The following is a 25,834-nucleotide window of genomic DNA, read 5'->3' on the forward strand; positions in this document are numbered from 1 at the left end:
GGTTTTAACACCAAGTATGACACACAGACACCCTCACACACAGACACACACACACACACACACACACACACACACACACACACACACACACACACACACACACACACACACACACACACACACACACACACACACACACACACACACACACAAAGGCTGCATTTAGACAGGCAGCCTAATTCTGATATTTATTTGAACTAATCAGATCAGCTCTGAAAAAGATCTGATGTGATTGTTAAAAAGACTAACTAGTGGAAAAAATATCAGAATTGAGCTGCCTGTGTAAATATAATGCAGCCACACACACACACACACTTCCCCTGGCAGTATACACAGTCTGAACTGTTTCCGTGTGTGTGTGTGTGTGTGTGTGTGTGTGTGTGTGTGTGTGTGTGTGTGTGTGTGTGTGTGTGTGTGTGTGTGTGTGTGTGTGTGTGTGTGTGTGTGTGTGTGTGTGTGTGTGTGTGTTTAGAAGTCTCTTGCTGACCAATTTCTGATTGATCAATTAATCAGTTATGAGTCATCAGAAGCTGTAAGGGGCAGGACAGCAATTATCCCTCTTCGGCTCCATAATAAAAAAAAAAGTAACCTTTATTTAACTAGGCAAGTCTTATTTACAATGACGGCCTAGACCGTCCAAACCCAGACAACGCTGGGCCAATTGAGTGCCGCCCTATGGGACTCCCAATCACAGCCAGTTGTGATACAGCCTGGAATAAAACCAGGGTGTATGTAGTGACACTTCAAGCACTGAATTGCAGTATTTTAGACCACTGCGCCACTCGGGAGACCAAATATAACAAATAACCACAATGTGTCAGGAACAGCAATCAAGTCCATTCCTTTGATTGTATAATCCGAGTCAGGTGATGATCAATCGAGCTGCCACATATTGATATTGCTCAGAGATGAACAGGGAGGGAGAGTGGCATGCAGGACAGACGTGGCTCTAGCCTAGACAAGGCTAGGGTGCCCCCTTATGGCTGTATTCCATACTGTTGAGTTTCAGCGCTCCCAATGGCCACTAGAGTTCCCTGTAGAATCATTGTTGAATGTGCTGTCTGCTCTGTGTGTGTGCGTGCGTGTGCATGTGTGTGTGTGCGTGCGTGTTTGTGTAAAAGAGAGGTAAAGAGAGAGGGGGGAGATGGAGAGAGAGAATGGCGTTCTCAGTCAGACACATTCTCATATGTATAGAAACATTTGTGATTTAGAACTGACATCACATAGCTTAACAGCAGCTAAGAAGAATTACCAGCCAACCCCTTGTCCTGCGACCTACTGTACTGTGGCAGGTAACCTAGCGGTTAGAGCTTTGGGCCAGTACATGAAAGGTTGCTAGTTCAAATCCCTGAGCCAATCTGTTGATGTTCCCTTGAGCAAGGCACTTAACCCTAATTGCTCCACGGCTGCTGTTGATAATGGCTGACCCTGGCTGTGACCCCACTCTGAGTGTGTCTCAGGGGGAGTTGGGATATGGTGACCCTGGCTGTGACCCCACTCTGAGTGTGTCTCAGGGGGAGTTGGGATATGGTGACCCTGGCTGTGACCCCACTCTGAGTGTGTCTCAGGGGGAGTTGGGATATGGTGACCCTGGCTGTGACCCCACTCTGAGTGTGTCTCAGGGGGAGTTGGGATATGGTGACCCTGGCAGTGACCCCACTCTGAGTGTGTCTCAGGGGGAGTTGGGATATGGTGACCCTGGCAGTGACCCCACTCTGAGTGTGTCTCAGGGGGAGTTGGGATATGGTGACCCTGGCAGTGACCCCACTCTGAGTGTGTCTCAGGGGGAGTTGGGATATGGTGACCCTGGCTGTGACCCCACTCTGAGTGTGTCTCAGGGGGAGTTGGGATATGGTGACCCTGGCTGTGACCCCACTCTGAGTGTGTCTCAGGGGGAGTTGGGATATGGTGACCCTGGCAGTGACCCCACTCTGAGTGTGTCTCAGGGGGAGTTGGGATATGGTGACCCTGGCTGTGACCCCACTCTGAGTGTGTCTCAGGGGGAGTTGGGATATGGTGACCCTGGCAGTGACCCCACTCTGAGTGTGTCTCAGGGGGAGTTGGGATATGGTGACCCTGGCAGTGACCCCACTCTGAGTGTGTCTCAGGGGGAGTTGGGATATGGTGACCCTGGCAGTGACCCCACTCTGAGTGTGTCTCAGGGGGAGTTGGGATATGGTGACCCTGGCTGTGACCCCACTCTGAGTGTGTCTCAGGGGGAGTTGGGATATGGTGACCCTGGCTGTGACCCCACTCTGAGTGTGTCTCAGGGGGAGTTGGGATATGGTGACCCTGGCTGTGACCCCACTCTGAGTGTGTCTCAGGGGGAGTTGGGATATGGTGACCCTGGCTGTGACCCCACTCTGAGTGTGTCTCAGGGGGAGTTGGGATATGGTGACCCTGGCTGTGACCCCACTCTGAGTGTGTCTCAGGGGGAGTTGGGATATGGTGACCCTGGCAGTGACCCCACTCTGAGTGTGTCTCAGGGGGAGTTGGGATATGGTGACCCTGGCTGTGACCCCACTCTGAGTGTGTCTCAGGGGGAGTTGGGATATGGTGACCCTGGCTGTGACCCCACTCTGAGTGTGTCTCAGGGGGAGTTGGGATATGGTGACCCTGGCTGTGACCCCACTCTGAGTGTGTCTCAGGGGGAGTTGGGATATGGTGACCCTGGCTGTGACCCCACTCTGAGTGTGTCTCAGGGGGAGTTGGGATATGGTGACCCTGGCTGTGACCCCACTCTGAGTGTGTCTCAGGGGGAGTTGGGATATGGTGACCCTGGCAGTGACCCCACTCTGAGTGTGTCTCAGGGGGAGTTGGGATATGGTGACCCTGGCTGTGACCCCACTCTGAGTGTGTCTCAGGGGGAGTTGGGATATGGTGACCCTGGCTGTGACCCCACTCTGAGTGTGTCTCAGGGGGAGTTGGGATATGGTGACCCTGGCTGTGACCCCACTCTGAGTGTGTCTCAGGGGGAGTTGGGATATGGTGACCCTGGCTGTGACCCCACTCTGAGTGTGTCTCAGGGGGAGTTGGGATATGGTGACCCTGGCTGTGACCCCACTCTGAGTGTGTCTCAGGGGGATTTGGGATATGGTGACCCTGGCTGTGACCCCACTCTGAGTGTGTCTCAGGGGGAGTTGGGATATGGTGACCCTGGCTGTGACCCCACTCTGAGTGTGTCTCAGGGGGAGTTGGGATATGGTGACCCTGGCTGTGACCCCACTCTGAGTGTGTCTCAGGGGGAGTTGGGATATGGTGACCCTGGCAGTGACCCCACTCTGAGTGTGTCTCAGGGGGAGTTGGGATATGGTGACCCTGGCAGTGACCCCACTCTGAGTGTGTCTCAGGGGGAGTTGGGATATGGTGACCCTGGCTGTGACCCCACTCTGAGTGTGTCTCAGGGGGAGTTGGGATATGGTGACCCTGGCTGTGACCCCACTCTGAGTGTGTCTCAGGGGGAGTTGGGATATGGTGACCCTGGCTGTGACCCCACTCTGAGTGTGTCTCAGGGGGAGTTGGGATATGGTGACCCTGGCTGTGACCCCACTCTGAGTGTGTCTCAGGGGGAGTTGGGATATGGTGACCCTGGCAGTGACCCCACTCTGAGTGTGTCTCAGGGGGAGTTGGGATATGGTGACCCTGGCTGTGACCCCACTCTGAGTGTGTCTCAGGGGGAGTTGGGATATGGTGACCCTGGCTGTGACCCCACTCTGAGTGTGTCTCAGGGGGAGTTGGGATATGGTGACCCTGGCTGTGACCCCACTCTGAGTGTGTCTCAGGGGGAGTTGGGATATGGTGACCCTGGCTGTGACCCCACTCTGAGTGTGTCTCAGGGGGAGTTGGGATATGGTGACCCTGGCTGTGACCCCACTCTGAGTGTGTCTCAGGGGGAGTTGGGATATGGTGACCCTGGCTGTGACCCCACTCTGAGTGTGTCTCAGGGGGAGTTGGGATATGGTGACCCTGGCTGTGACCCCACTCTGAGTGTGTCTCAGGGGGAGTTGGGATATGGTGACCCTGGCTGTGACCCCACTCTGAGTGTGTCTCAGGGGGAGTTGGGATATGGTGACCCTGGCTGTGACCCCACTCTGAGTGTGTCTCAGGGGGAGTTGGGATATGGTGACCCTGGCTGTGACCCCACTCTGAGTGTGTCTCAGGGGGAGTTGGGATATGGTGACCCTGGCTGTGACCCCACTCTGAGTGTGTCTCAGGGGGAGTTGGGATATGGTGACCCTGGCTGTGACCCCACTCTGAGTGTGTCTCAGGGGGAGTTGGGATATGGTGACCCTGGCTGTGACCCCACTCTGAGTGTGTCTCAGGGGGAGTTGGGATATGGTGACCCTGGCTGTGACCCCACTCTGAGTGTGTCTCAGGGGGAGTTGGGATATGGTGACCCTGGCTGTGACCCCACTCTGAGTGTGTCTCAGGGGGAGTTGGGATATGGTGACCCTGGCTGTGACCCCACTCTGAGTGTGTCTCAGGGGGAGTTGGGATATGGTGACCCTGGCTGTGACCCCACTCTGAGTGTGTCTCAGGGGGAGTTGGGATATGGTGACCCTGGCTGTGACCCCACTCTGAGTGTGTCTCAGGGGGAGTTGGGATATGGTGACCCTGGCTGTGACCCCACTCTGAGTGTGTCTCAGGGGGAGTTGGGATATGGTGACCCTGGCTGTGACCCCACTCTGAGTGTGTCTCAGGGGGAGTTGGGATATGGTGACCCTGGCTGTGACCCCACTCTGAGTGTGTCTCAGGGGGAGTTGGGATATGGTGACCCTGGCTGTGACCCCACTCTGAGTGTGTCTCAGGGGGAGTTGGGATATGGTGACCCTGGCTGTGACCCCACTCTGAGTGTGTCTCAGGGGGAGTTGGGATATGGTGACCCTGGCTGTGACCCCACTCTGAGTGTGTCTCAGGGGGAGTTGGGATATGGTGACCCTGGCTGTGACCCCACTCTGAGTGTGTCTCAGGGGGAGTTGGGATATGGTGACCCTGGCTGTGACCCCACTCTGAGTGTGTCTCAGGGGGAGTTGGGATATGGTGACCCTGGCTGTGACCCCACTCTGAGTGTGTCTCAGGGGGAGTTGGGATATGGTGACCCTGGCTGTGACCCCACTCTGAGTGTGTCTCAGGGGGAGTTGGGATATGGTGACCCTGGCTGTGACCCCACTCTGAGTGTGTCTCAGGGGGAGTTGGGATATGGTGACCCTGGCTGTGACCCCACTCTGAGTGTGTCTCAGGGGGAGTTGGGATATGGTGACCCTGGCTGTGACCCCACTCTGAGTGTGTCTCAGGGGGAGTTGGGATATGGTGACCCTGGCTGTGACCCCACTCTGAGTGTGTCTCAGGGGGAGTTGGGATATGGTGACCCTGGCTGTGACCCCACTCTGAGTGTGTCTCAGGGGGAGTTGGGATATGGTGACCCTGGCTGTGACCCCACTCTGAGTGTGTCTCAGGGGGAGTTGGGATATGGTGACCCTGGCAGTGACCCCACTCTGAGTGTGTCTCAGGGGGAGTTGGGATATGGTGACCCTGGCTGTGACCCCACTCTGAGTGTGTCTCAGGGGGAGTTGGGATATGGTGACCCTGGCTGTGACCCCACTCTGAGTGTGTCTCAGGGGGAGTTGGGATATGGTGACCCTGGCTGTGACCCCACTCTGAGTGTGTCTCAGGGGGAGTTGGGATATGGTGACCCTGGCTGTGACCCCACTCTGAGTGTGTCTCAGGGGGAGTTGGGATATGGTGACCCTGGCTGTGACCCCACTCTGAGTGTGTCTCAGGGGGAGTTGGGATATGGTGACCCTGGCAGTGACCCCACTCTGAGTGTGTCTCAGGGGGAGTTGGGATATGGTGACCCTGGCTGTGACCCCACTCTGAGTGTGTCTCAGGGGGAGTTGGGATATGGTGACCCTGGCTGTGACCCCACTCTGAGTGTGTCTCAGGGGGAGTTGGGATATGGTGACCCTGGCTGTGACCCCACTCTGAGTGTGTCTCAGGGGGAGTTGGGATATGGTGACCCTGGCTGTGACCCCACTCTGAGTGTGTCTCAGGGGGAGTTGGGATATGGTGACCCTGGCTGTGACCCCACTCTGAGTGTGTCTCAGGGGGATTTGGGATATGGTGACCCTGGCTGTGACCCCACTCTGAGTGTGTCTCAGGGGGAGTTGGGATATGGTGACCCTGGCTGTGACCCCACTCTGAGTGTGTCTCAGGGGGAGTTGGGATATGGTGACCCTGGCTGTGACCCCACTCTGAGTGTGTCTCAGGGGGAGTTGGGATATGGTGACCCTGGCAGTGACCCCACTCTGAGTGTGTCTCAGGGGGAGTTGGGATATGGTGACCCTGGCAGTGACCCCACTCTGAGTGTGTCTCAGGGGGAGTTGGGATATGGTGACCCTGGCTGTGACCCCACTCTGAGTGTGTCTCAGGGGGAGTTGGGATATGGTGACCCTGGCTGTGACCCCACTCTGAGTGTGTCTCAGGGGGAGTTGGGATATGGTGACCCTGGCTGTGACCCCACTCTGAGTGTGTCTCAGGGGGAGTTGGGATATGGTGACCCTGGCTGTGACCCCACTCTGAGTGTGTCTCAGGGGGAGTTGGGATATGGTGACCCTGGCAGTGACCCCACTCTGAGTGTGTCTCAGGGGGAGTTGGGATATGGTGACCCTGGCAGTGACCCCACTCTGAGTGTGTCTCAGGGGGAGTTGGGATATGGTGACCCTGGCTGTGACCCCACTCTGAGTGTGTCTCAGGGGGAGTTGGGATATGGTGACCCTGGCTGTGACCCCACTCTGAGTGTGTCTCAGGGGGAGTTGGGATATGGTGACCCTGGCTGTGACCCCACTCTGAGTGTGTCTCAGGGGGAGTTGGGATATGGTGACCCTGGCTGTGACCCCACTCTGAGTGTGTCTCAGGGGGAGTTGGGATATGGTGACCCTGGCAGTGACCCCACTCTGAGTGTGTCTCAGGGGGAGTTGGGATATGGTGACCCTGGCTGTGACCCCACTCTGAGTGTGTCTCAGGGGGAGTTGGGATATGGTGACCCTGGCTGTGACCCCACTCTGAGTGTGTCTCAGGGGGAGTTGGGATATGGTGACCCTGGCTGTGACCCCACTCTGAGTGTGTCTCAGGGGGAGTTGGGATATGGTGACCCTGGCTGTGACCCCACTCTGAGTGTGTCTCAGGGGGAGTTGGGATATGGTGACCCTGGCTGTGACCCCACTCTGAGTGTGTCTCAGGGGGAGTTGGGATATGGTGACCCTGGCTGTGACCCCACTCTGAGTGTGTCTCAGGGGGAGTTGGGATATGGTGACCCTGGCTGTGACCCCACTCTGAGTGTGTCTCAGGGGGAGTTGGGATATGGTGACCCTGGCTGTGACCCCACTCTGAGTGTGTCTCAGGGGGAGTTGGGATATGGTGACCCTGGCTGTGACCCCACTCTGAGTGTGTCTCAGGGGGAGTTGGGATATGGTGACCCTGGCTGTGACCCCACTCTGAGTGTGTCTCAGGGGGAGTTGGGATATGGTGACCCTGGCTGTGACCCCACTCTGAGTGTGTCTCAGGGGGAGTTGGGATATGGTGACCCTGGCTGTGACCCCACTCTGAGTGTGTCTCAGGGGGAGTTGGGATATGGTGACCCTGGCTGTGACCCCACTCTGAGTGTGTCTCAGGGGGAGTTGGGATATGCAAAGAACACATTTCCATTTCACACGTCTGTATAATACACACTTGTGCATGTGTGAAATAGGACAAATAGAAGCACCCACCAAGTTATTATTATCAGTTGTGGAAAAATAACCAAATTGTCATATTTGAGTCAAAGTAAAGAGACCTTAATAGAAAATGATTAAAGTGAAAGTCACCCAGTAAAATCCTACTCCAGTAAAAGTTAAAAAGTATTGGGTTTTAAATATTCTTAAGTACCAAAAGTAAATGTAATTGCTAAAATAAACTTAAGTATTAAAATTAAAAGTAAAAGTATGAATAATTTCCAATTCCTTATATTAAGCAAACCAGACGACACCGTTTTCTTGTTTTTTAAATTTACGGATAGCCTGGGGCACACTCCAACACTCAGACATCATTTGCAAATGAAGCATGTGATTAGTGAGTCTGCCAGATCAGAGGCAGTAGGGATGACCAGGGATATTCTCTTGATAAGTGTGTGAATTAGACTATTTTTCTGTCTTGCTAAGCATTCAAAATGTAACGAGTACTTTTGGGTGTCAGGGAAAATGTATGGAGCAAAAAGTACATAATTTTCTTTAGGAATGTAGTGAAGTAAATGTTGTCAAAAATATAAATAGTAAAGTAAAGTACAGATACCCCAAAAAACTACTTCAGTAGCACTTTCAAGTATTTTTACATAAGTACTTTACACCACAGATTATTATATCAACATCAATTCATAGAGAACCACTACATGTACACTGTGTCTGACCCCTGCTCTCAGTGTCTGACCCCTGCTCTCAGTGTCTTACCCCTGCCCTCAGTGTCTGACCCCTGCCCTCAGAGTCTGACCCCTGCCCTCAGTGTCTGACCCCTGCTCTCAGTGTCTTACCCCTGCCCTCAGTGTCTGACCCCTGCCCTCAGAATCTGACCCCTGCCCTCAGTGTCTGACCCCTGCTCTCAGTGTCTTACCCCTGCCCTCAGTGTCTGACCCCTGCCCTCAGTGTCTGACCCCTGCCCTCAGAGTCTGACCCCTGCCCTCAGAGTCTGACCCCTGCCCTCAGAGTCTGACCCCTGCCCTTAGTTTCTGACCCCTGCCCTCAGTGTCTGACCCCTGCCCTCAGAGTCTGACCCCTGCCCTAAGTGTCTGACCCCTGCCCTAAGTGTCTGACCCCTGCCCTCAGTGTCTGACCCCTGCCCTCAGAGTCTGACCCCTGCCCTCAGTGTCTGACCCCTGCTCTCAGAATAATAGGCACAAAGTATAAAGGATAGACCCACTCACCATCATTCAACTTCTCTGGTCCCGTCTGGTTTGCTTAATATAAGTAATTTGAAATTATTTATACTTTTACTTTTGACACTTATGTATATTTTAGTAATTACATTTACTTTTGATACTTAAGTATATTTTAAACCAAATACTTTTAGACTTTTACTCAAATAGAATTTTTTATTTTAGTCATTTTCTATTAAGATATCTTTACTTTTACTCAAGTATGACAATTGGGTACTTTTTCCAACACTGGAAACAGGTGAACAGTTTTGGAACACTGAGCCATTGACTACACAAGTGGCGTTAGAAGTGGGTTGCTTTTGACAATAAGACACTGGACTACACCCATACAGTGTATCCTGAAAGTATTCAGACCCCTTGACTTTTTCCACATTTTGTTACATTACAGCCTTATTCTAAAATTGATTAAATTGTTTCCCCCCCCACATCAATCTACACACAATACCCCATAATGACAAAACAAGAACAGGTTTTCAGAAATGTTTGCAAATGTATAAAAATAAAGTTTCTCCCATTTTTTTCTGCAGATCCAGGCTGCATCACATCCGGCCGTGATTGGGAGTCACATAGAGCGGCGCACAATTGGCCAAGTGTTGTCCGGGTTTGGACGGGGTAGGCTGTCATCGTAAATAAGAATTTGTTCTTAATTGACTTGCCTAGTTAAATAAAGGTTAAATATATATATTTATATATTTTAAATCCTCTCAAGCTCTGTCAGGTTGGATGGGGAGCATCACTGCACTGCTTTTTTCAGGTCTCTCCAGAGATGTTCGATTTGGTTCAAGTCCGGGCTCTGGCTGGGCCACTCAAGGACATTTCACAGTCATGTGAAATCCTAATCATGGATTTCACATGACTGGTATTCCAGATATGCATCTGTTGGTCACAGAGAGATAGGTATCTATGACCAACAGATGCATATCTGGAATACCAGTCATGTGAAATCCATGATTAGGCCTAATGAATGTATTGACTGATTTCCTTACAAAGATAGGGGGTGGGTCAGAAAACCAATCAGTATGTGATGTGACCACCATTTGCCTCATGCAGCGTGACACATCTCCTTTGCATGGAGTTGATCAGGCTGTTGATTGTGGCCTGTGGAATGTTGTCCCACTCCTCTTCAATGGCTGTGCAAAGTTGCTCGATATTGGCGGGAAGTGGAACACGCTGTCGTACACGTCGATCCAGAGCATCCCAAACAATGAGTGACATGTCTGGTGAGTAGAAAGGCCATGGAAGAACTGCTAAATGTTCAGCTTCCAGGAATTGAGTACACCTTGCGCTGAAACATGAGGTGATGGCGGCGGATGAATGACATGACAATGGGCCTCAGGATCTCATCACGGTATCTCTGTGCATTCAAATTGCCATCGATAAAATGCAAATGTTTTCAGTGTCCGAAGCTCATGCCTGTCCATACCATAACCCCACAGCCACCATGTGGCACTCTGTTCACAAGGTTGACATCAGCAAACCGCTCGCCCACATGACGCCATACACATGGTCTGGGGTTGTGAGGCCAGTTGGACGTACTGCCAAATTCTCTAAAATGACGTTGGAGGTGGCTTATGGTATAGAAATTAAGATTCAAATCTCTGGCAACAGCTCTGGTGGGCATTCCTAGTCAGCATGCCAATTGAAACATCTGTGGAATTGTGTTGTGTGATCTATCACATCCCACAACTGTCCCAGACTATGTTTGGAATATTTCTTTCTGGTACAGAATAGAATAGGTCAACTTTTGTACTATGGGGGATAGTAGATTGACATAGGCTAGTACTTTTGCTGTTCGTTAGGCCTAATAATCTTGTTGGGTGACGAAAAGTAAATGTGGAGAGTTCATCCAATATCATCAAAATGGTCCTCGGAATTGGATAAGGATGCACACAGTTGCATCCCGGATGTGTCTGTCTTCACTTGTAGCCTGTGAGAAAGACCTGATCATGTGATGGAGCCATTTGAGTGAGAGGTGCTTCGAGCAAGGCAGGGCGAAGGGAATTATTATTATTATATTCAGCCCAAGAGCACAACAGCCACTGGCTGCAAAAGGCATGGATTTTTTTATGGGTCATTACGGCCACACAAAGGGGATGCCACCGCAAATTCGAAGCATTATCAAGTGCTAGTCAAATTGTGAATGAGAGACTGAAGTGTGTACAGTCTGCACAAAAAAACAAGCAGAGCTCATTTCTTTCATGAGACTTTTTTCAAACCATCATTAGCCACGTCATGCAGCCTTAGAATGTATAAAAAATCAAAACATATAGCCCAACATTTGTATCACAACTAAAGTTACATAAGTAACTCTAAATTAAGCATTTAGGAGTATGTTTCTTTGTTAACCGCTAAACATCGTTTGGAGGAAATATCCTTTCTATTTTATTCAATTGTATTTTTCATGCTATAAAATACTATAAAATAATGCCACGGAATTCTAAGCAAGTCTTGTCTACTAAATGAACTAGTGTAGCCCACAGCCATATGGCATAGCCAGATCAGGGCCTAACATAAGGACAACTCAGAGTATGTTATTCTGTTTTTCAGAAAAATACTAAATTTTCTTCATATCATATTTCTTTAGACCTGTCTAAAATAAATAATGGATTCATTGTAAAGGTGTTGGCTATATTATATGGATTTATTAGACTTTTTAAAATGTAGATGTTCCATAGTGGCTTATAGGCTATGTGTGGAAGCCAGAAAATGCTAAATGTGTTTATGTTAATTACCGGTCAATTACCGTGAGACGACAGTTATTTGCTTGAAAATAACAAGCTGATGAAATTTTGTTACCGCCACAGCCCTAATATGGGCCCTGGCCTGTCAGCATGCTGGCCTGTCAGCATGCTGGCCTGTCAGCAATGCCACTCCACCTGAAATGTAACAACAACAAAAAATATGAATAAGAATTAGCATAGTCAGTCAGTAACTTAGCTGACTAGCTAATGAAACATTTGTGTAAATGTGCACAAGCCTAATCAGCCAAATGATAAGAAAACAGCACAGCCCATTTGCAGTGAAATTAGGAGGGGCATTTTTCTTGCCAACTTTCAGTCAGCAATACATCAATAAATGGACAGGGGAACAAAGTAATTTCACAAAAAGTGTTCAATAACTAAATAACTAGTCTTTAAAATGTAGCTACCAATTATATAGCTGTTTGTTATTTTCTAGAAAACTAGCTAGAGTCCACTTAGTTAACTAGATGGATAGCTACTGTGAACTGATGGTGGAATTAAGCTAACATTAGCCAGCTGTCCCCCAGCAGTTTCAAGATAGACTTGAGAATGACAGATGCATATTGCACCTTTAATGGCACTTGTATCAACTTTATCAATCAGATGAATAGCTAGCAAATAAACTGAGTGTACAAAACATTATGAACACAGTCCATGACAGACTGACCAGGTGAATCCAGGTGAAAGCCCTTATTTATGTCACTTGTTAAATCCACCTCCGCATAGATGAAAGGGAGGAGACAGGTTAAAGAAAGAGTTTTAAGCCTTGAAACAATTGAGACATGGATTGTATGTGTGTGCCATTCAGTGGGTGAATGGACAAGACAAAAGATTGAAGTGCCTTTGAATGGGGTATGGTAGTAGGTGCCAGGAGCACCGGTTTGTGTGCAGAACTGCAACACTGCTGGGTTCTTCACACTAAACAGTTTATTGTGTGTATCAAGAATGGTACACCACCCAAAGGACATCCAGCCAACTTGACACAACTTCAGGAAGCATTGGAGTCAACATGGGCCAGCATCCCTGTTGAACGCTTTCAAACCTTGTAGAGTCCATGTCCCGACGAATTGAGGCTATTCTTAGGGCAAAAGGGGTGCAACTGAATATTAGGAAAACCAGCAGTGATGTTCTGCCTGTGGCCACTGCTGTCACCGTTGACTATAGTCTTCCTCAAGAGTACGAGGAAAGCCCAATACATCCTGTGCCGGTTGAGTGACTCCGAGATTCTAGACAAACATGAGGTCTTTTTGGCACACTTGTCTCCGGAGGAAAAAGGCAATATTGTTGCACTGTTTTTAGAATATCAGGGTTTATTCTCAGGTGTGCCAACCCAGACAAATGTACTAGAGCATGACATTGACATTGGGGACTCGGCCCGATCAAACAACATGCCTATCGAGTGAACTCTGAAAAGAGAGAGAAGATCCACATGGAGTTGGAGTTCATGCTTGAGCACGACATCACGCAACATGGCAACAGTCTGTGGAGTTCTCCCTGTATATTGGTACCTAAAGCAGATGAGTCTTTGCGGTTTTGTTCTGATTTTCAGAAACTTATGCACATCGTGACACGTGACCTAGAAAATGTTGAGGCAAATTTAGATGATGTGGACGTATTTAGCACAACCTGGCCCCAACACCTTCAGGATATTGGCAGTCTGTTCAGGCCTTTCGCAGCTGCCAACCTGACAGTTAACCTGGCTAAGAGTGAAATTGGCTGAGCAACAGTCAAATACAGTATCTCTGGAAGGTGGTGAGGCAAGGGGAAGTCTGACAAGTTCTGACAAAAATGGAGGCCATCAATAGTCTTCAAGTGCCAACTTTTCACCAGGAACTGCGACAATTCTTGGGAATGGCCAGTTACGAACTGGAGTTTTGCAAGAACTTTGTCCAGGGTTGTTGCGCCAGTAACAGATTTGCCCAGTCTGAAAGTCACTTTCTGTTGAAGCCCCAACTGTCAGGAGGGTTTTGAGAAGACAAATACCCTTTTGGTCTCTGTTCCAGCTATATAAAAAATATAAAATAAATAAAAGTAATATTTACAAAAAAAGTGTCTTGTTTTTGTCTTGTATTTAATGGTTGACAGCCTGTTTACATTGGAGAAGGTAGCGACGCATTTAAGCGACGCTGTTTACATTTGAGTAGCGACACATTTAAGTTGATTATGTTGTGAAATGGAAGTTATTTTCTGTTGGTGGTGAGAAACTTGTCCAACAAAAATATAGGATACATTTGTTGTTTTAAGGGGAAGGCGTTACAGGCTTTGGTTTTTTCATTTCTGTTTTGAGGTTGGTGTCACCTCGTTAGTCAGTATGTGTTCATTTTTTCATTTTAGTTTGCGCCCTCTCCAGATTCTCACTGGCAAACTCACAGGCACAGTGTGGCTCTTATTGCAGGACTTTGACACCACTGTGAAATGAGCCACATTAGCTCACCAGTCAACCTACTATGTGTACAGTCGTGGCCAAAAGTTTTGAGAATGACACAAATATTAATTTTCACAAAGTCTGCTGCCTCAGTGTCTTTAGATATTTTTGTCAGATGTTACAATGGAATACTGAAGTATAATTACAAGCATTTCATAGGTGTCAAAGGCTTTTATTGACAATTACATGAAGTTGATGCAAAGAGTCAATATTTGCAGTGTTGACCCTTCTTTTTCAAGACCTCTGCAATCTGCCCTGGCATGCTGTCAATTAACTTCTGGGCCACATCCTGACTGATGGCAGCCCATTCTTGCATAATCAATGCCTGGAGTTTGTCAGAATTTGTGGGGTTTTGTTTGTCCACCTGCCTCTTGAGGATTGACAACAAGTTCTCAATAGGATTAAGGTCTGGGGAGTTTCCTGGCCATGGACCCAAAATATTGATGTTTTTATTCCCCGAGCACTTAGTTATCACTTTGCCTTATGGCAAGGTGCTCCATCATGCTGGAAAATGCATTGTTCGTCACCAAACTGTTCCTGGATGGTTGGGAGAAGTTGCTCTTGGAGGATGTGTTCGTACCATTCTTTATTCATGGCTGTGTTCTTAGGCAAAATTGTGAGTGAGTCCACTCCCTTGGCTGAGAAGCAACCCCACACATGTATGGTCTCAGGATGCTTTACTGTTGGCATGACACAGGACTGATGGTAGCGCTCAACTTGTCTTCTCCAGACAAGCTTTTTTCCAGATGCCCCAAACAATCGGAAAGGGGATTCATCAGAGAAAATGACTTTACCCCAGTCCTCAGCAGTCCAATCCCTGTAACCTTTGCAGAATATCAGTCTGTCCCTGATGTTTTTCCTGGAGAGAAGTGGCATCTTTGCTGCCCTTCTTGACACCAGGCCATCCTCCAAAAGTCTTTGCCTCACTGTGCGTGCAGATGCACTCACACCTGCCTGCTGCCATTCCTGAGCAAGCTCTGTACTGGTGGTGCCCCGATCCCGCAGCTGAATCAACTTTAGGAGATGGTCCTGGCGCTTGCTGGACTTTCTTAGGCGCCCTGAAGCCGCCTTCACAACAATTGAACCGCTCTCCTTGAAGTTGTTGATGATACGATAAATGGTTGATTTAGGTGCAATCTTACTGGCAGCAATATCCTTGCATGTGAAGCCCTTTTTGTGCAAAGCAATGATGTGTTTCCATGCAGGTAACCATATTTGACAGAGGAAGAACAATGATTCCAAGCACCAACCTCCTTTTGAAGCTTCCGGTCTGTTATTCGAACACAATCATTATGACAGAGTGATCTCCAGCCTTGTCTTCGTCAACACTCACTGACATGATGTCAGAGAATCACTGACATGATGTCCGCTGGTCCTTTTGCTGCAGGGCTGAATTGCAGTGGAAATGATTTTGGGGTATTCAGTTCCTTTGCATGGCAAAGAGGGACTTTGCAATTAATTGCAATTCATCTGATCACTCTTCATAACATTCTGGAGTATATGCAAATTGCCATCATACAAACTGAGGCAGCAGACTTTGTGAAAATTAATATTTGTGTCATTCTCAAAACTTTTGGCCAAGACTAAATTGAACATTCATATTGCAATGCACAGCCTTACCTATGGATCGTGAGCCCATGAAATGTTCACAGCTGTGAAGAGTTTACACAAATATTAGCATTGTAGCTCTTATTACAGGACTTTAACTGTGGGAAATCACCTCACCATTAAGCCTATGAATTATTGTATGTTGTTGAATTTATATAACAACATTCCAAACTTGTTAGCATTTTCTAGTACTAATATGGCATGATTGCACTATTTGTATCTGTTTGCATCAGTTTAAATGTGGGACTTTTATTTTGAAGTCAAACTACAAATTCCACTTGTGGCTAATCGTTATTGTGGCTAGCTTCACATAGGTGGTGCAAAAGCAGGCAAAGCGATCAAGCAATGTGACATTGATCAACCAATGGTGTGTTAGATATCACCCACAGACGTTTGACTGACACCCCCTCATTATCATTTTGGAGGAAGAACTAGAGAAATAAATACATTAATAAATATATAAATGAATAAAATTAATTCAAGTTTGAATAATTAGATAATACATATATAAATAATTATATACATACAGATATGTTGAGAAAATGAATGAATTTTGGTCAGTATTTTTGTATTTCCTTGCACATTTATTTAATTATGTGTGGGTGTATTTATTTATTCATTCATTTGTCTATTTATGTGCGCATTTACATATTTATTTCAAATTACGGCACGTTTGGTCCTCCATAATTTATGTACATTTGAATGTTGGTACAATTACATTTGTTTGCCCAATAACTTTTTATGGGAAAATTCAATCATAGTGTTTTATGAAAGGCGATACTCGCGCCTAGACAGCGACAGAATTCGGCAACTGCTGGAAACATGATGCTCACCCGCTACCCCAGCTCTCAGGGAAGATATATGTAGGGACAACCCACTGGTTGAATCAACGTTATTGTTTCCACGTAATTTCAACGTTGAACCAACGTGGAATATACGATGGAATATACGATGAATTGACATCTGTACCCAGTGGGAAGGCTAAGTTCCAGAACGCACTGAGAACTGTCAAGTCAAGCCTTTTGCTTTCATTTCCATATTATGAAAGACAATAGCGCCGGCAGCAGTGCTTATTACTGCGCATTTGAGGTGTGCGCCATTCGGGTCACTGAATCTCTTTTTGACTTTCTATTATGACGAGTCGCCGACGACAACACAACGGAACGCACCTCAGCAGTAGAAGATGATGGTTAAAGCTATGTAAAATATTCCCATTCTCGTCGGGTAAAGCGATGCCTAGGCTACTGACGGAGAACCATGATTTGCAGAGGATATATTTTGGATAGTCTACTTTGCGAGAGCAAGAGTGTGTGGCTGTCTGTCAAGCATGGAGTCGCTTTGGCGCGCTAAAGCATCTTGGATGAGATGATTGTCAGTTATTTCACGTAGCGAAGCGAACACCAAACAAGGCTCACAGCTACAAAAATCCACATTTGTAGCGGACTTCAGAAAGACAGGTAGGGTGCGCGCCCACCGGTTGCTGTGATGAAACCCTCTCCGGGCAACGGGGTGAACCACCAGACTCATCGAGAAGAATTGGTGTCCAACGGAGGCTGCGGAATGTCAGACACCGTGACAGCTGTCCAAACCGACACTGGTCCCGGATCGCCCATGACTGACAAGCCGGGAGCAGGAGGAGATACAGACGCCAAAGGAATCCCGCGGCAGAGCAGTATTATCAAGGTAAAAGTTTGGGGGATATTAAATACACCAAACTGACAATACTAAATTGATCCTTAACTGTTCATGAACAGACACACATACATTCACACATACAGTAGCGTTAGATCACACTCTGATCTAGTCATTGAGAGGTGTTTTGGTACTGTCACTCTGCTAATTGCGAAATAGTTGGTCTGTGGGTCTAGAGTCTGAAGTGACTGCTTCTCCCTTTCTCCTCTCCTTCTCCGTCTCCTCCCCTTCTCCCTGTCTCCTCCCTGTCTCCTCCCCTTCTCCCTGTCTCCTCTCCTTCTCCCTTCTGCCTGTCTCCTCTCCTTCTCCCTGTCTCCTCTCATTGGACCATACAGTAGATTTCAGCTATCTTGTCTTCTCAGATCAATGCTTATAAAGGGAAAGATACAAGGAGAGGAATCCCCTTTATACTATTGATATGCACCCTAGATCCTTGAGCACCATGCCCGTCTCTAGGCCTACTACTAAATTAGCCTTGTGTTGCGTTCGTCTCAAGACAGAAAGACCGAGATTGATTCATAGATCTTTGGACTTGGCTGGATGGAATGACGCACCTGACCCTTGACCCAGCTACTGTGCTGCAGTCATTACTTGCACCGATCCAAGCTGGTACCATTATTTAAGCAGGGAGTCATCATTCCTTTCACAAGGGAGCCCTGCATATACAATTTCATAGACAAAATCTAAAATCAAATACAATATAAAACAGGTAAAATATAGCAAAACACAAATATGAAAGAAAAACTATTACATTCCTCAATAAGAAGGTTCCCAGTTTCTTAATGGGACTATATTGGCATTCGTGACCTCTGGGCTTGTCCAAACACTTTATCTTGTGTCATAGGATTGTTGAATGTTTTATTAGACTTTTTATTGATCTCTTGTCGTTGCCAGTTTTGTATGATGCTGATCCATATAGAGGAATGAGTTGGTTGGCCTTGTCGGCTCTGGGCCCGTCTGATTCGCTCCCAGCACTTGGCAGGGCAGGAAGTTGGCCAGTTGGCCAATTTCCTCACAGTTCATGTTGCAATATTGCTTTGAGTCATGAGCAGTTAGAGATAGAGATGGTCCCTTACTTACACTCTGTCTCTCTCTCTATGTCTCTCTCTGTCTCTCTCTCTCTGTGTCTATGTCTCTTTCCCTCTGTCTGTCTCTCTCTCTGTGTCTCTCTCTGTCTCTTTCTCTCTGTCTCTCTCTCTGTCTCTTTCTCTATGTCTCTCTCTCTGTCTCTCTCTCTCTGTCTCTTTCTCTATGTCTCTCACTATGTCTCTCTCTCTTTCTATCTCTCTCTGTGTCTCTCTCTGTCTCTTTCTCTCTCTGTCTCTTTCTCTATGTCTCTCACTATGTCTCTCTCTCTTTCTATGTCTCTCTCTGTGTCTCTCTCTGTCTCTTTCTCTCTCTGTCTCTCTCTGTCTCTTTCTCTATGTCTCTCACTATGTCTCTCTCTCTTTCTATGTCTCTATCTCTGTCTCTTTCTCTCTCTGTCTCTCTCTGTCTCTTTCTCTATGTCTCTCACTATGTCTCTCTCTCTTTCTATGTCTCTCTCTGTGTCTCTTTCTCTGTCAATCCAATTCAATTCAATTCAAGGGGCTTTATTGGCATGGGAAACATGTGTTAACATTGCCAAAGCAAGTGAGGTAGCCAAAGCAAGTGAGGTAGATATTATACAAAATTATTATTATATATATTATATATATTATACAAAAGTGAAATAAACAATACAAATTAACAGTTAACATTAAACAGCTTGGATTAAACAACAGTAAACATTACACATACAGAAGTTTCAAAACAATGTCTCTCTCTATGTCTCTTTCTCTATGTCTCTCTCCATGTCTCTCTCTCTCTTTCGCTCTCTCTCTCTTTCTATGTCTCTCTCTGTGTCTCTCTCTCTGTCGCTCAGATTACACAGATCCTCTCTCTGTCTCTCTCTGTCTCTCTCTCTCTCTCTCTGTCTCTCTCTATGTCTTTCTCTATGAAATTAAAATTAAAATTCAAGCTGCTTTATTGGCATGAAAAACATTGTGTCAATATTGCCAAAGCAACAATGTATACAATATACATTGTAATAAAATTATAAACAATGACAAATAATAATATAGAATGGCAGTAAATAATAATTCAAAATTAAATATAAAAATAGTAACAATAAAATGGTAACAGTCAATAATCGAATGTAATGTAATAAAAAAATGAAACTATAACTAACTTATAACTAAATAACGGTCATCTTCACCATTACATTGGTACTACAACTACTATCATCATTACCACTACTACCACCACCACCATCATTAAACTGCTATCATTACCATTACCACCCATACCATTACTACTTGAAATGATAAACAACAATAATAACAGTAATAACAATAACAGTAATAACAATAACAGTCATAATAAGTAACAGTCATAATACTGCTTACTATGCAGATGTTATAATTCAGTGTCCCTCAGGCAATGGCAGGCAAATACATATTTGGCTGCAAGAGGAGCCATTGCTCCTTCGCCCATGAGTATTTTTAGTTTTTCCTCTGGGTTTAATAAGTTAAAATTTGGAATAAATGTAGACATTTCTGTGAATAATGAATCTCTTGGTGAGGAATATTTATCACAGTAAAGGAGAAAGTGCATCTCTGTTTCTACCTCCCCTGTCAGGCAGTGACCACATACACGCTCCTCTTTGGGTAGCCATGTCTTTTTATGTCTGCCGGTTTCTATTGCCAATCGGTGGTCACTCAGCCTGTACTTGGTAAGGATCTGTCTCTGCTTCGTATCTCTGACAGAGTAGAGATATTCAGCCAATTCATATTCTCTGTTTAGGGTCAGATAGCAATTTAGTCGGCTTTGGGATTTTGTTTCGTTTTTCCAATGTTGTATATATGAGTCCTTTGATTGGTTCATGATTTTGTTTATTGGAATTCTTTCTTTTGAAGCAGTGCTGGTGTCAGCTTGGTTGGTGAGGTCCAACACCAGCTGACTGAGAGGGCTCGTTTCTGGGCTCAGCTCTTGGGTTTGAAGTGCTTTAAATTGCAGACTCGAATTTGGACTTGAATTTAGATGTAGCCAAAATTTTAATGATCTTTTCTGTATTTTCATTATCACTGAAAAGCGGCCCAATTCTGCCCTACATGCATTAGTTGGTGTATTTCTCTGGACTTGTAGGATTTTCCGACAGAATTCTGCATGTAGGGCTTCAATTGGATGTTTGTCCCACATTTTAAAGTCCAGTTTATTGAGTGGCCCCCAAACCTCACTTCCGTAAAGAGCTATTGGTAGGATTACACTGTCAAATATTTTGGTCCAAATTCTAATTGGGATGTTGATTTTGAATAATTTCATTTTTATTGCATACAATGCTCTGCGGGCTTTTTCTTTGAGTGCATTCACTGCCCTATTAAAGTTTCCTGATGCAGATATGGTCAGACCAAGGTAGGTGTAATTTTTTGTGTGTTCAATGATGGTGTTGTTCAGGGTGAATTTATATTTGTGTTTCTGACATCTGTTTTGTTTTTGGAAAATCATGATTTTAGTTTTTGGGAAATTTACTGCCAGGGCCCAATTATGGCAATATTGCTCTAGAATATTAATGTTCTGTTGAAGACCTTCTTTGGTTGGTGATAGAAGTACCAAGTCATCAGCATATAGCAGGTATTTCACCTCTGTGTCAAATAGTGTGAGTCCTGGGGCTGGAGAATTGTCCAACATGTCTGCTAATTCATTGATATAAATGTTGAAAAGATTTGGACTCAAACTATAGCCTTGTCTCACACCTCGACATTGTGAAAAGAATTCTGTTCTTTGGTTTTTGATTTTTATTGCACACTTGTTTTCTGTGTACATGCATTTTATTAAGTCATACACCTTACCACCAAGCCCACTTTGGAGAATTTTGTAGAATAGCCCTTCGTGCCAAATAGAATCAAATGCTTTTTTAAAGTCAATAAAGCAAGCAAAGATTTTGCCCTCTTTTTTTTGGTGGACGTGTTTATTAATTAGTGTGTGTAAGGTGTATATATGGTCAGTAGTGCGATGGTTAGGGTGAAAGCCAATTTGACATTTAGCTATTACATTTTTTTCTTGAAGAAAGGTTTGAATTCTTGAATTCAAAATGCTACAGAAAACCTTTCCCAAGTTACTGTTTACACAAATTCCCCTGTAATTATTGGGGTCTGATTTGTCTCCACTTTTGTGGATAGGGGAGATGAGCCCCTGGTTCCAGACATCAGGGAAGCAGCCAGAAGTTAAAACCATGTTGAACAATTTAAGAACATCATTTTGCAACTCAGGTGTGCTGTTTTTCAGCATTTCATTTCGGATGTTGTCTAGACCACAAGCCTTCTTTGATTTAATAGATTTGAGCTTTTCATTTAGTTCTTGTTGGGTTATTGGGTAATCTAATGGATTTTGTTTATTTTTAATGACTGATTCAAGGATGTTCAATTTTTCTTTAATTTCTAATTGGTTCTGTTTTAAGTCTTTTTGTGGGATGTTTTTGTATAGATTATCAAAATAAGTTTTCCAAATTCCTACATCTTGTATGGCTAAATCTTGTGGCTTTGTTGTGCTTAAATTGTTCCACATGTCCCAGAACTGATTTTGGTCAATTGCGTTTTCAATTTCATCAAGTGTCTTGTTGGTATAATTCAGTTTCTTGCGTTTCAGTGTATGTTTATACTGTTTCAGAGTTTCAAAGTATTCATATCGTAGCTCTGGGTTGTTTTGCTGCTTATGTTTTTTGTTTGACATTTGTCTTAGGTGTTTTCTAATTGTTTTACATTCATTATCAAACCATTTGTCAGAAACATTTTGGTTTTTGTTTCTGATGTTGCATTTCTTTGGTTTTCTCAAATTTGCTTTCGATGCTGCTTTTTGGAATATGGAGTTGATGTTTAGAGTAGCCGAATTGACACCATCTTTATTGTTTTGGTATTGTGAGTTATTGAAAAACTGTATAGAGTTCATCATTTCTTTTGAGTTCAATGTTTCAATGAATCTCTCTGCACTGTTTGGAGCCCATCTGTACGATTGGTTTATGTTGTAGAGTTTATTGGGCAGTTTTTTGGAATGAATATTGCCGGTTAATTTCTTCAAAAACACGTTGATCTGACTGTGATCTGACAATGGTGTCTGTGGTCTGACAGTGAATGCACTAATGGAGGAGGGGTCAATGTCCGTGATGGAATAATCGACTACACTTGTCCCAAGAGCTGAGCAGTAAGTAAACTGACCTAAAGAGTCCCCTCTGATTCTACCATTAAGCATGCACAGGCCTAAGGCTCGACAGAGATGCACTAACTCCTTCCCATTTTTGTTCAGTATTTGGTCAGGACTGTTTCTATTATTTATAATAGGGCTACTGTACAAGGAGGGGTGACCAAATATGTGGTGGTTACCTCCCGCATCAGTGTAGTCAGGCTCAGAACCTGTTCTTGCATTGAAATCTCCACAAAGAAGCACTTTACCCTCTGCCTGAAATGTAATGATTTCTGTATGGAGATTGTCAAAAAACTGATCATCATAATATGGTGAATCTGAAGGAGGAGCATAAGCTGCACATATGTACACGTCATTATCACAATAGATTGTACCTTTGTTAAGTTTTAGCCAAATGTGACTGGTACCTTTTTTCATTTCATTCAGTGCCAAGTCCTACTTATGCCAAATGATGATTCCACCTGAGTCTCGGCCCCGTTTAACATTTTTATGTTTGATTGATGGTAGTAAACTTTCTCTATAGCCTGAGGGACACTGAGTATCTATGTCTCCACGACACCATGTTTTCAGTAGGATTATGATGTCCTGTCCCTGGATGTTTTTAATAAATTCTGGATTTGTTGTTTTATAACCAAAATGTGAAGAGTAAAGGCCCTGGATATTCCAAGAGCTGATAGTTAATGATCTCATTTATAATAAGTGATATTCACTGGTTTGAGTAAAGTACATTGAAAAAAAAGAAGGAAAAAAATGAATATTATATATATATATACACTGCTCAAAAAAATAAAGGGAACACTTAAACAACACAATGTAACTCCAAGTCAATCACACTTCTGTGAAATCAAACTGTCCACTTAGGAAGCAACACTGATTGACAATAAATTTCACATGCTGTTGTGCAAATGGAATAGACAAAAGGTGGAAATTATAGGCAATTAGCAAGACACCCCCCAAAACAGGAGTGATTCTGCAGGTGGTGACCACAGACCACTTCTCAGTTCCTATGCTTCCTGGCTGATGTTTTGGTCTCTTTTGAATGCTGGCGGTGCTCTCGCTCTAGTGGTAGCATGAGACGGAGTCTACAACCCACACAAGTGGCTCAGGTAGTGCAGTTCATCCAGGATGGCACATCAATGCGAACTGTGGCAAAAAGGTTTGCTGTGTCTGTCAGCGTAGTGTCCAGAGCATGCAGGCGCTACCAGGAGACAGGCCAGTACATCAGGAGACGTGGAGGAGGCCGTAGGAGGGCAACAACCCAGCAGCAGGACCGGTACCTCCGCCTTAGTGGAAGGAGGTGCACTGCCAGAGCCCTGCAAAATGACCTCCAGCAGGCCACAAATGTGCATGTGTCAGCATATGGTCTCACAAGGGGTCTGAGGATCTCATCTCGGTACCTAATGGCAGTCAGGCTACCTCTGGCGAGCACATGGAGGGCTGTGCGGCCCCACAAAGAAATGCCACCCCACACCATGACTGACCCATCGCCAAACCGGTCATGCTGGAGGATGTTGCAGGCAGCAGAACGTTCTCCACGGCGTCTCCAGACTCTGTCACGTCTGTCACATGTGCTCATGTGCTCAGTGTGAACCTGCTTTCATCTGTGAAGAGCACAGGGCGCCAGTGGCGAATTTGCCAATCTTGGTGTTCTCTGACAAATGCAAAACGTCCTGCACGGTGTTGGGCTGTAAGCACAACACCCACCTGTGGACGTCGGGCCCTCATACCACCCTCATGGAGTCTGTTTCTGACCGTTTGAGCAGACACATGCACATTTATGGCCTGCTGGAGGTCATTTTGCAGGGCTCTGGCAGTGCACCTCCTTGCACTAAGGCGGAGGTACCGGTCCTGCTGCTGGGTTGTTGCCCTCCTACGGCCTCCTCCACGTCTCCTGATGTACTGGTCTGTCTCCTGGTAGCGCCTGCATGCTCTGGACACTACGCTGACAGACACAGCAAACCTTTTTGCCACAGTTCGCATTGATGTGCCATCCTGGATGAACTGCACTACCTGAGCCACTTGTGTAGGTTGTAGACTCCGTCTCATGCTACCACTAGAGTGAGAGCACCGCCAGCATTCAAAAGTGACCAAAACATCAGCCAGGAAGCATAGGAACTGAGAAGTGGTCTGTGGTCACCACCTGCAGAATCACTCCTGTTTTGGGGGGTGTCTTGCTAATTGCCTATAATTTCCACCTTTTGTCTATTCCATTTGCACAACAGCATGTGAAATTTATTGTCAATCAGTGTTGCTTCCTAAGTGGACAGTTTGATTTCACAGAAGTGTGATTGACTTGGAGTTACATTGTGTTGTTTAAGTGTTCCCTTTATTTTTTTGAGCAGTGTATATATATATATATATATATATATATATATATATATATATATATATATATATATACATATATATACATATATATATATATATATATATATATACATATATATACATATATATATATATATATATATATATATACATATATATATATATATATATATATATATATATACATATACATATATATACATATACATATATATATGTACACACATATACACACACCACTATATATAATTATTATTATACCGGTGCCAATAAAATTAAGAATAGTTGTAAACAAATTAATAGGAATGGAATAAGACTGCACAAAAAATAAGTACAATGCAATCTGCAACCCTGTGTGTGTGTGTGTGTGTGTGTGCGCGCGTGCGTGCGTGTGCACGTGTGTGCGTGCCCGTCTAGTTAAGTAGTCTGCATATTAGTTGCAGTAGTTGGCGCACCTCTCGTATCTCTGACTGTTCTAGGTGTCTTTTGCCAGAGGTTACCTCAGCATATGTAGGCTGATGATCTGAATGATACATGGTGTGGACTGGTGTGGACATGTGGTGTACTTCTCTGAAGGACAGTGTTCTGTGCGACCCTGGAGTAGTGGTCAGATCTGTGTTGTGATGGGCCAGGTCCAGTAGATCTGTGTTGTGATGGGCCAGGTCTAGTAGAGCTGTGTTGTGATGGGCCAGGTCTAGTAGAGATGTGTTGTGATGGGCCTGGTCTAGTAGAGCTGTGTTGTGATGGGCCAGGTCTAGTAGAGCTGTGTTGTGATGGGCCAGGTCCAGTAGAGCTGTGTTGTGATGGGCCAGGTCTAGTAGAGCTGTGTTGTGATGGGCCAGGTCCAGTAGAGCTGTGTTG

The 25,834-nt window shown here is 45.6% G+C and overlaps 1 protein-coding gene across 1 annotated transcript in view; it reads left to right on the top strand.

Moving 5' to 3' along the window:
- Positions 1-16,565: 16,565 nt before the first annotated feature.
- LOC129820140 (inactive phospholipase C-like protein 2) overlaps positions 16,566-25,834 on the top strand; it is a 54,551-nt gene continuing 45,282 nt past the window's right edge. Inside the window, exon 1 of the mRNA XM_055877059.1 lies at positions 16,566-17,419. Coding sequence (XP_055733034.1) covers positions 17,222-17,419 — 198 coding nt within the window. The 5' untranslated portion in view covers positions 16,566-17,221. The remainder of the gene's footprint in view (positions 17,420-25,834) is intronic.

Source organism: Salvelinus fontinalis, chromosome 22, assembly GCF_029448725.1.
Source record: "Salvelinus fontinalis isolate EN_2023a chromosome 22, ASM2944872v1, whole genome shotgun sequence".
NCBI classification, from domain to species: domain Eukaryota; kingdom Metazoa; phylum Chordata; class Actinopteri; order Salmoniformes; family Salmonidae; genus Salvelinus; species Salvelinus fontinalis.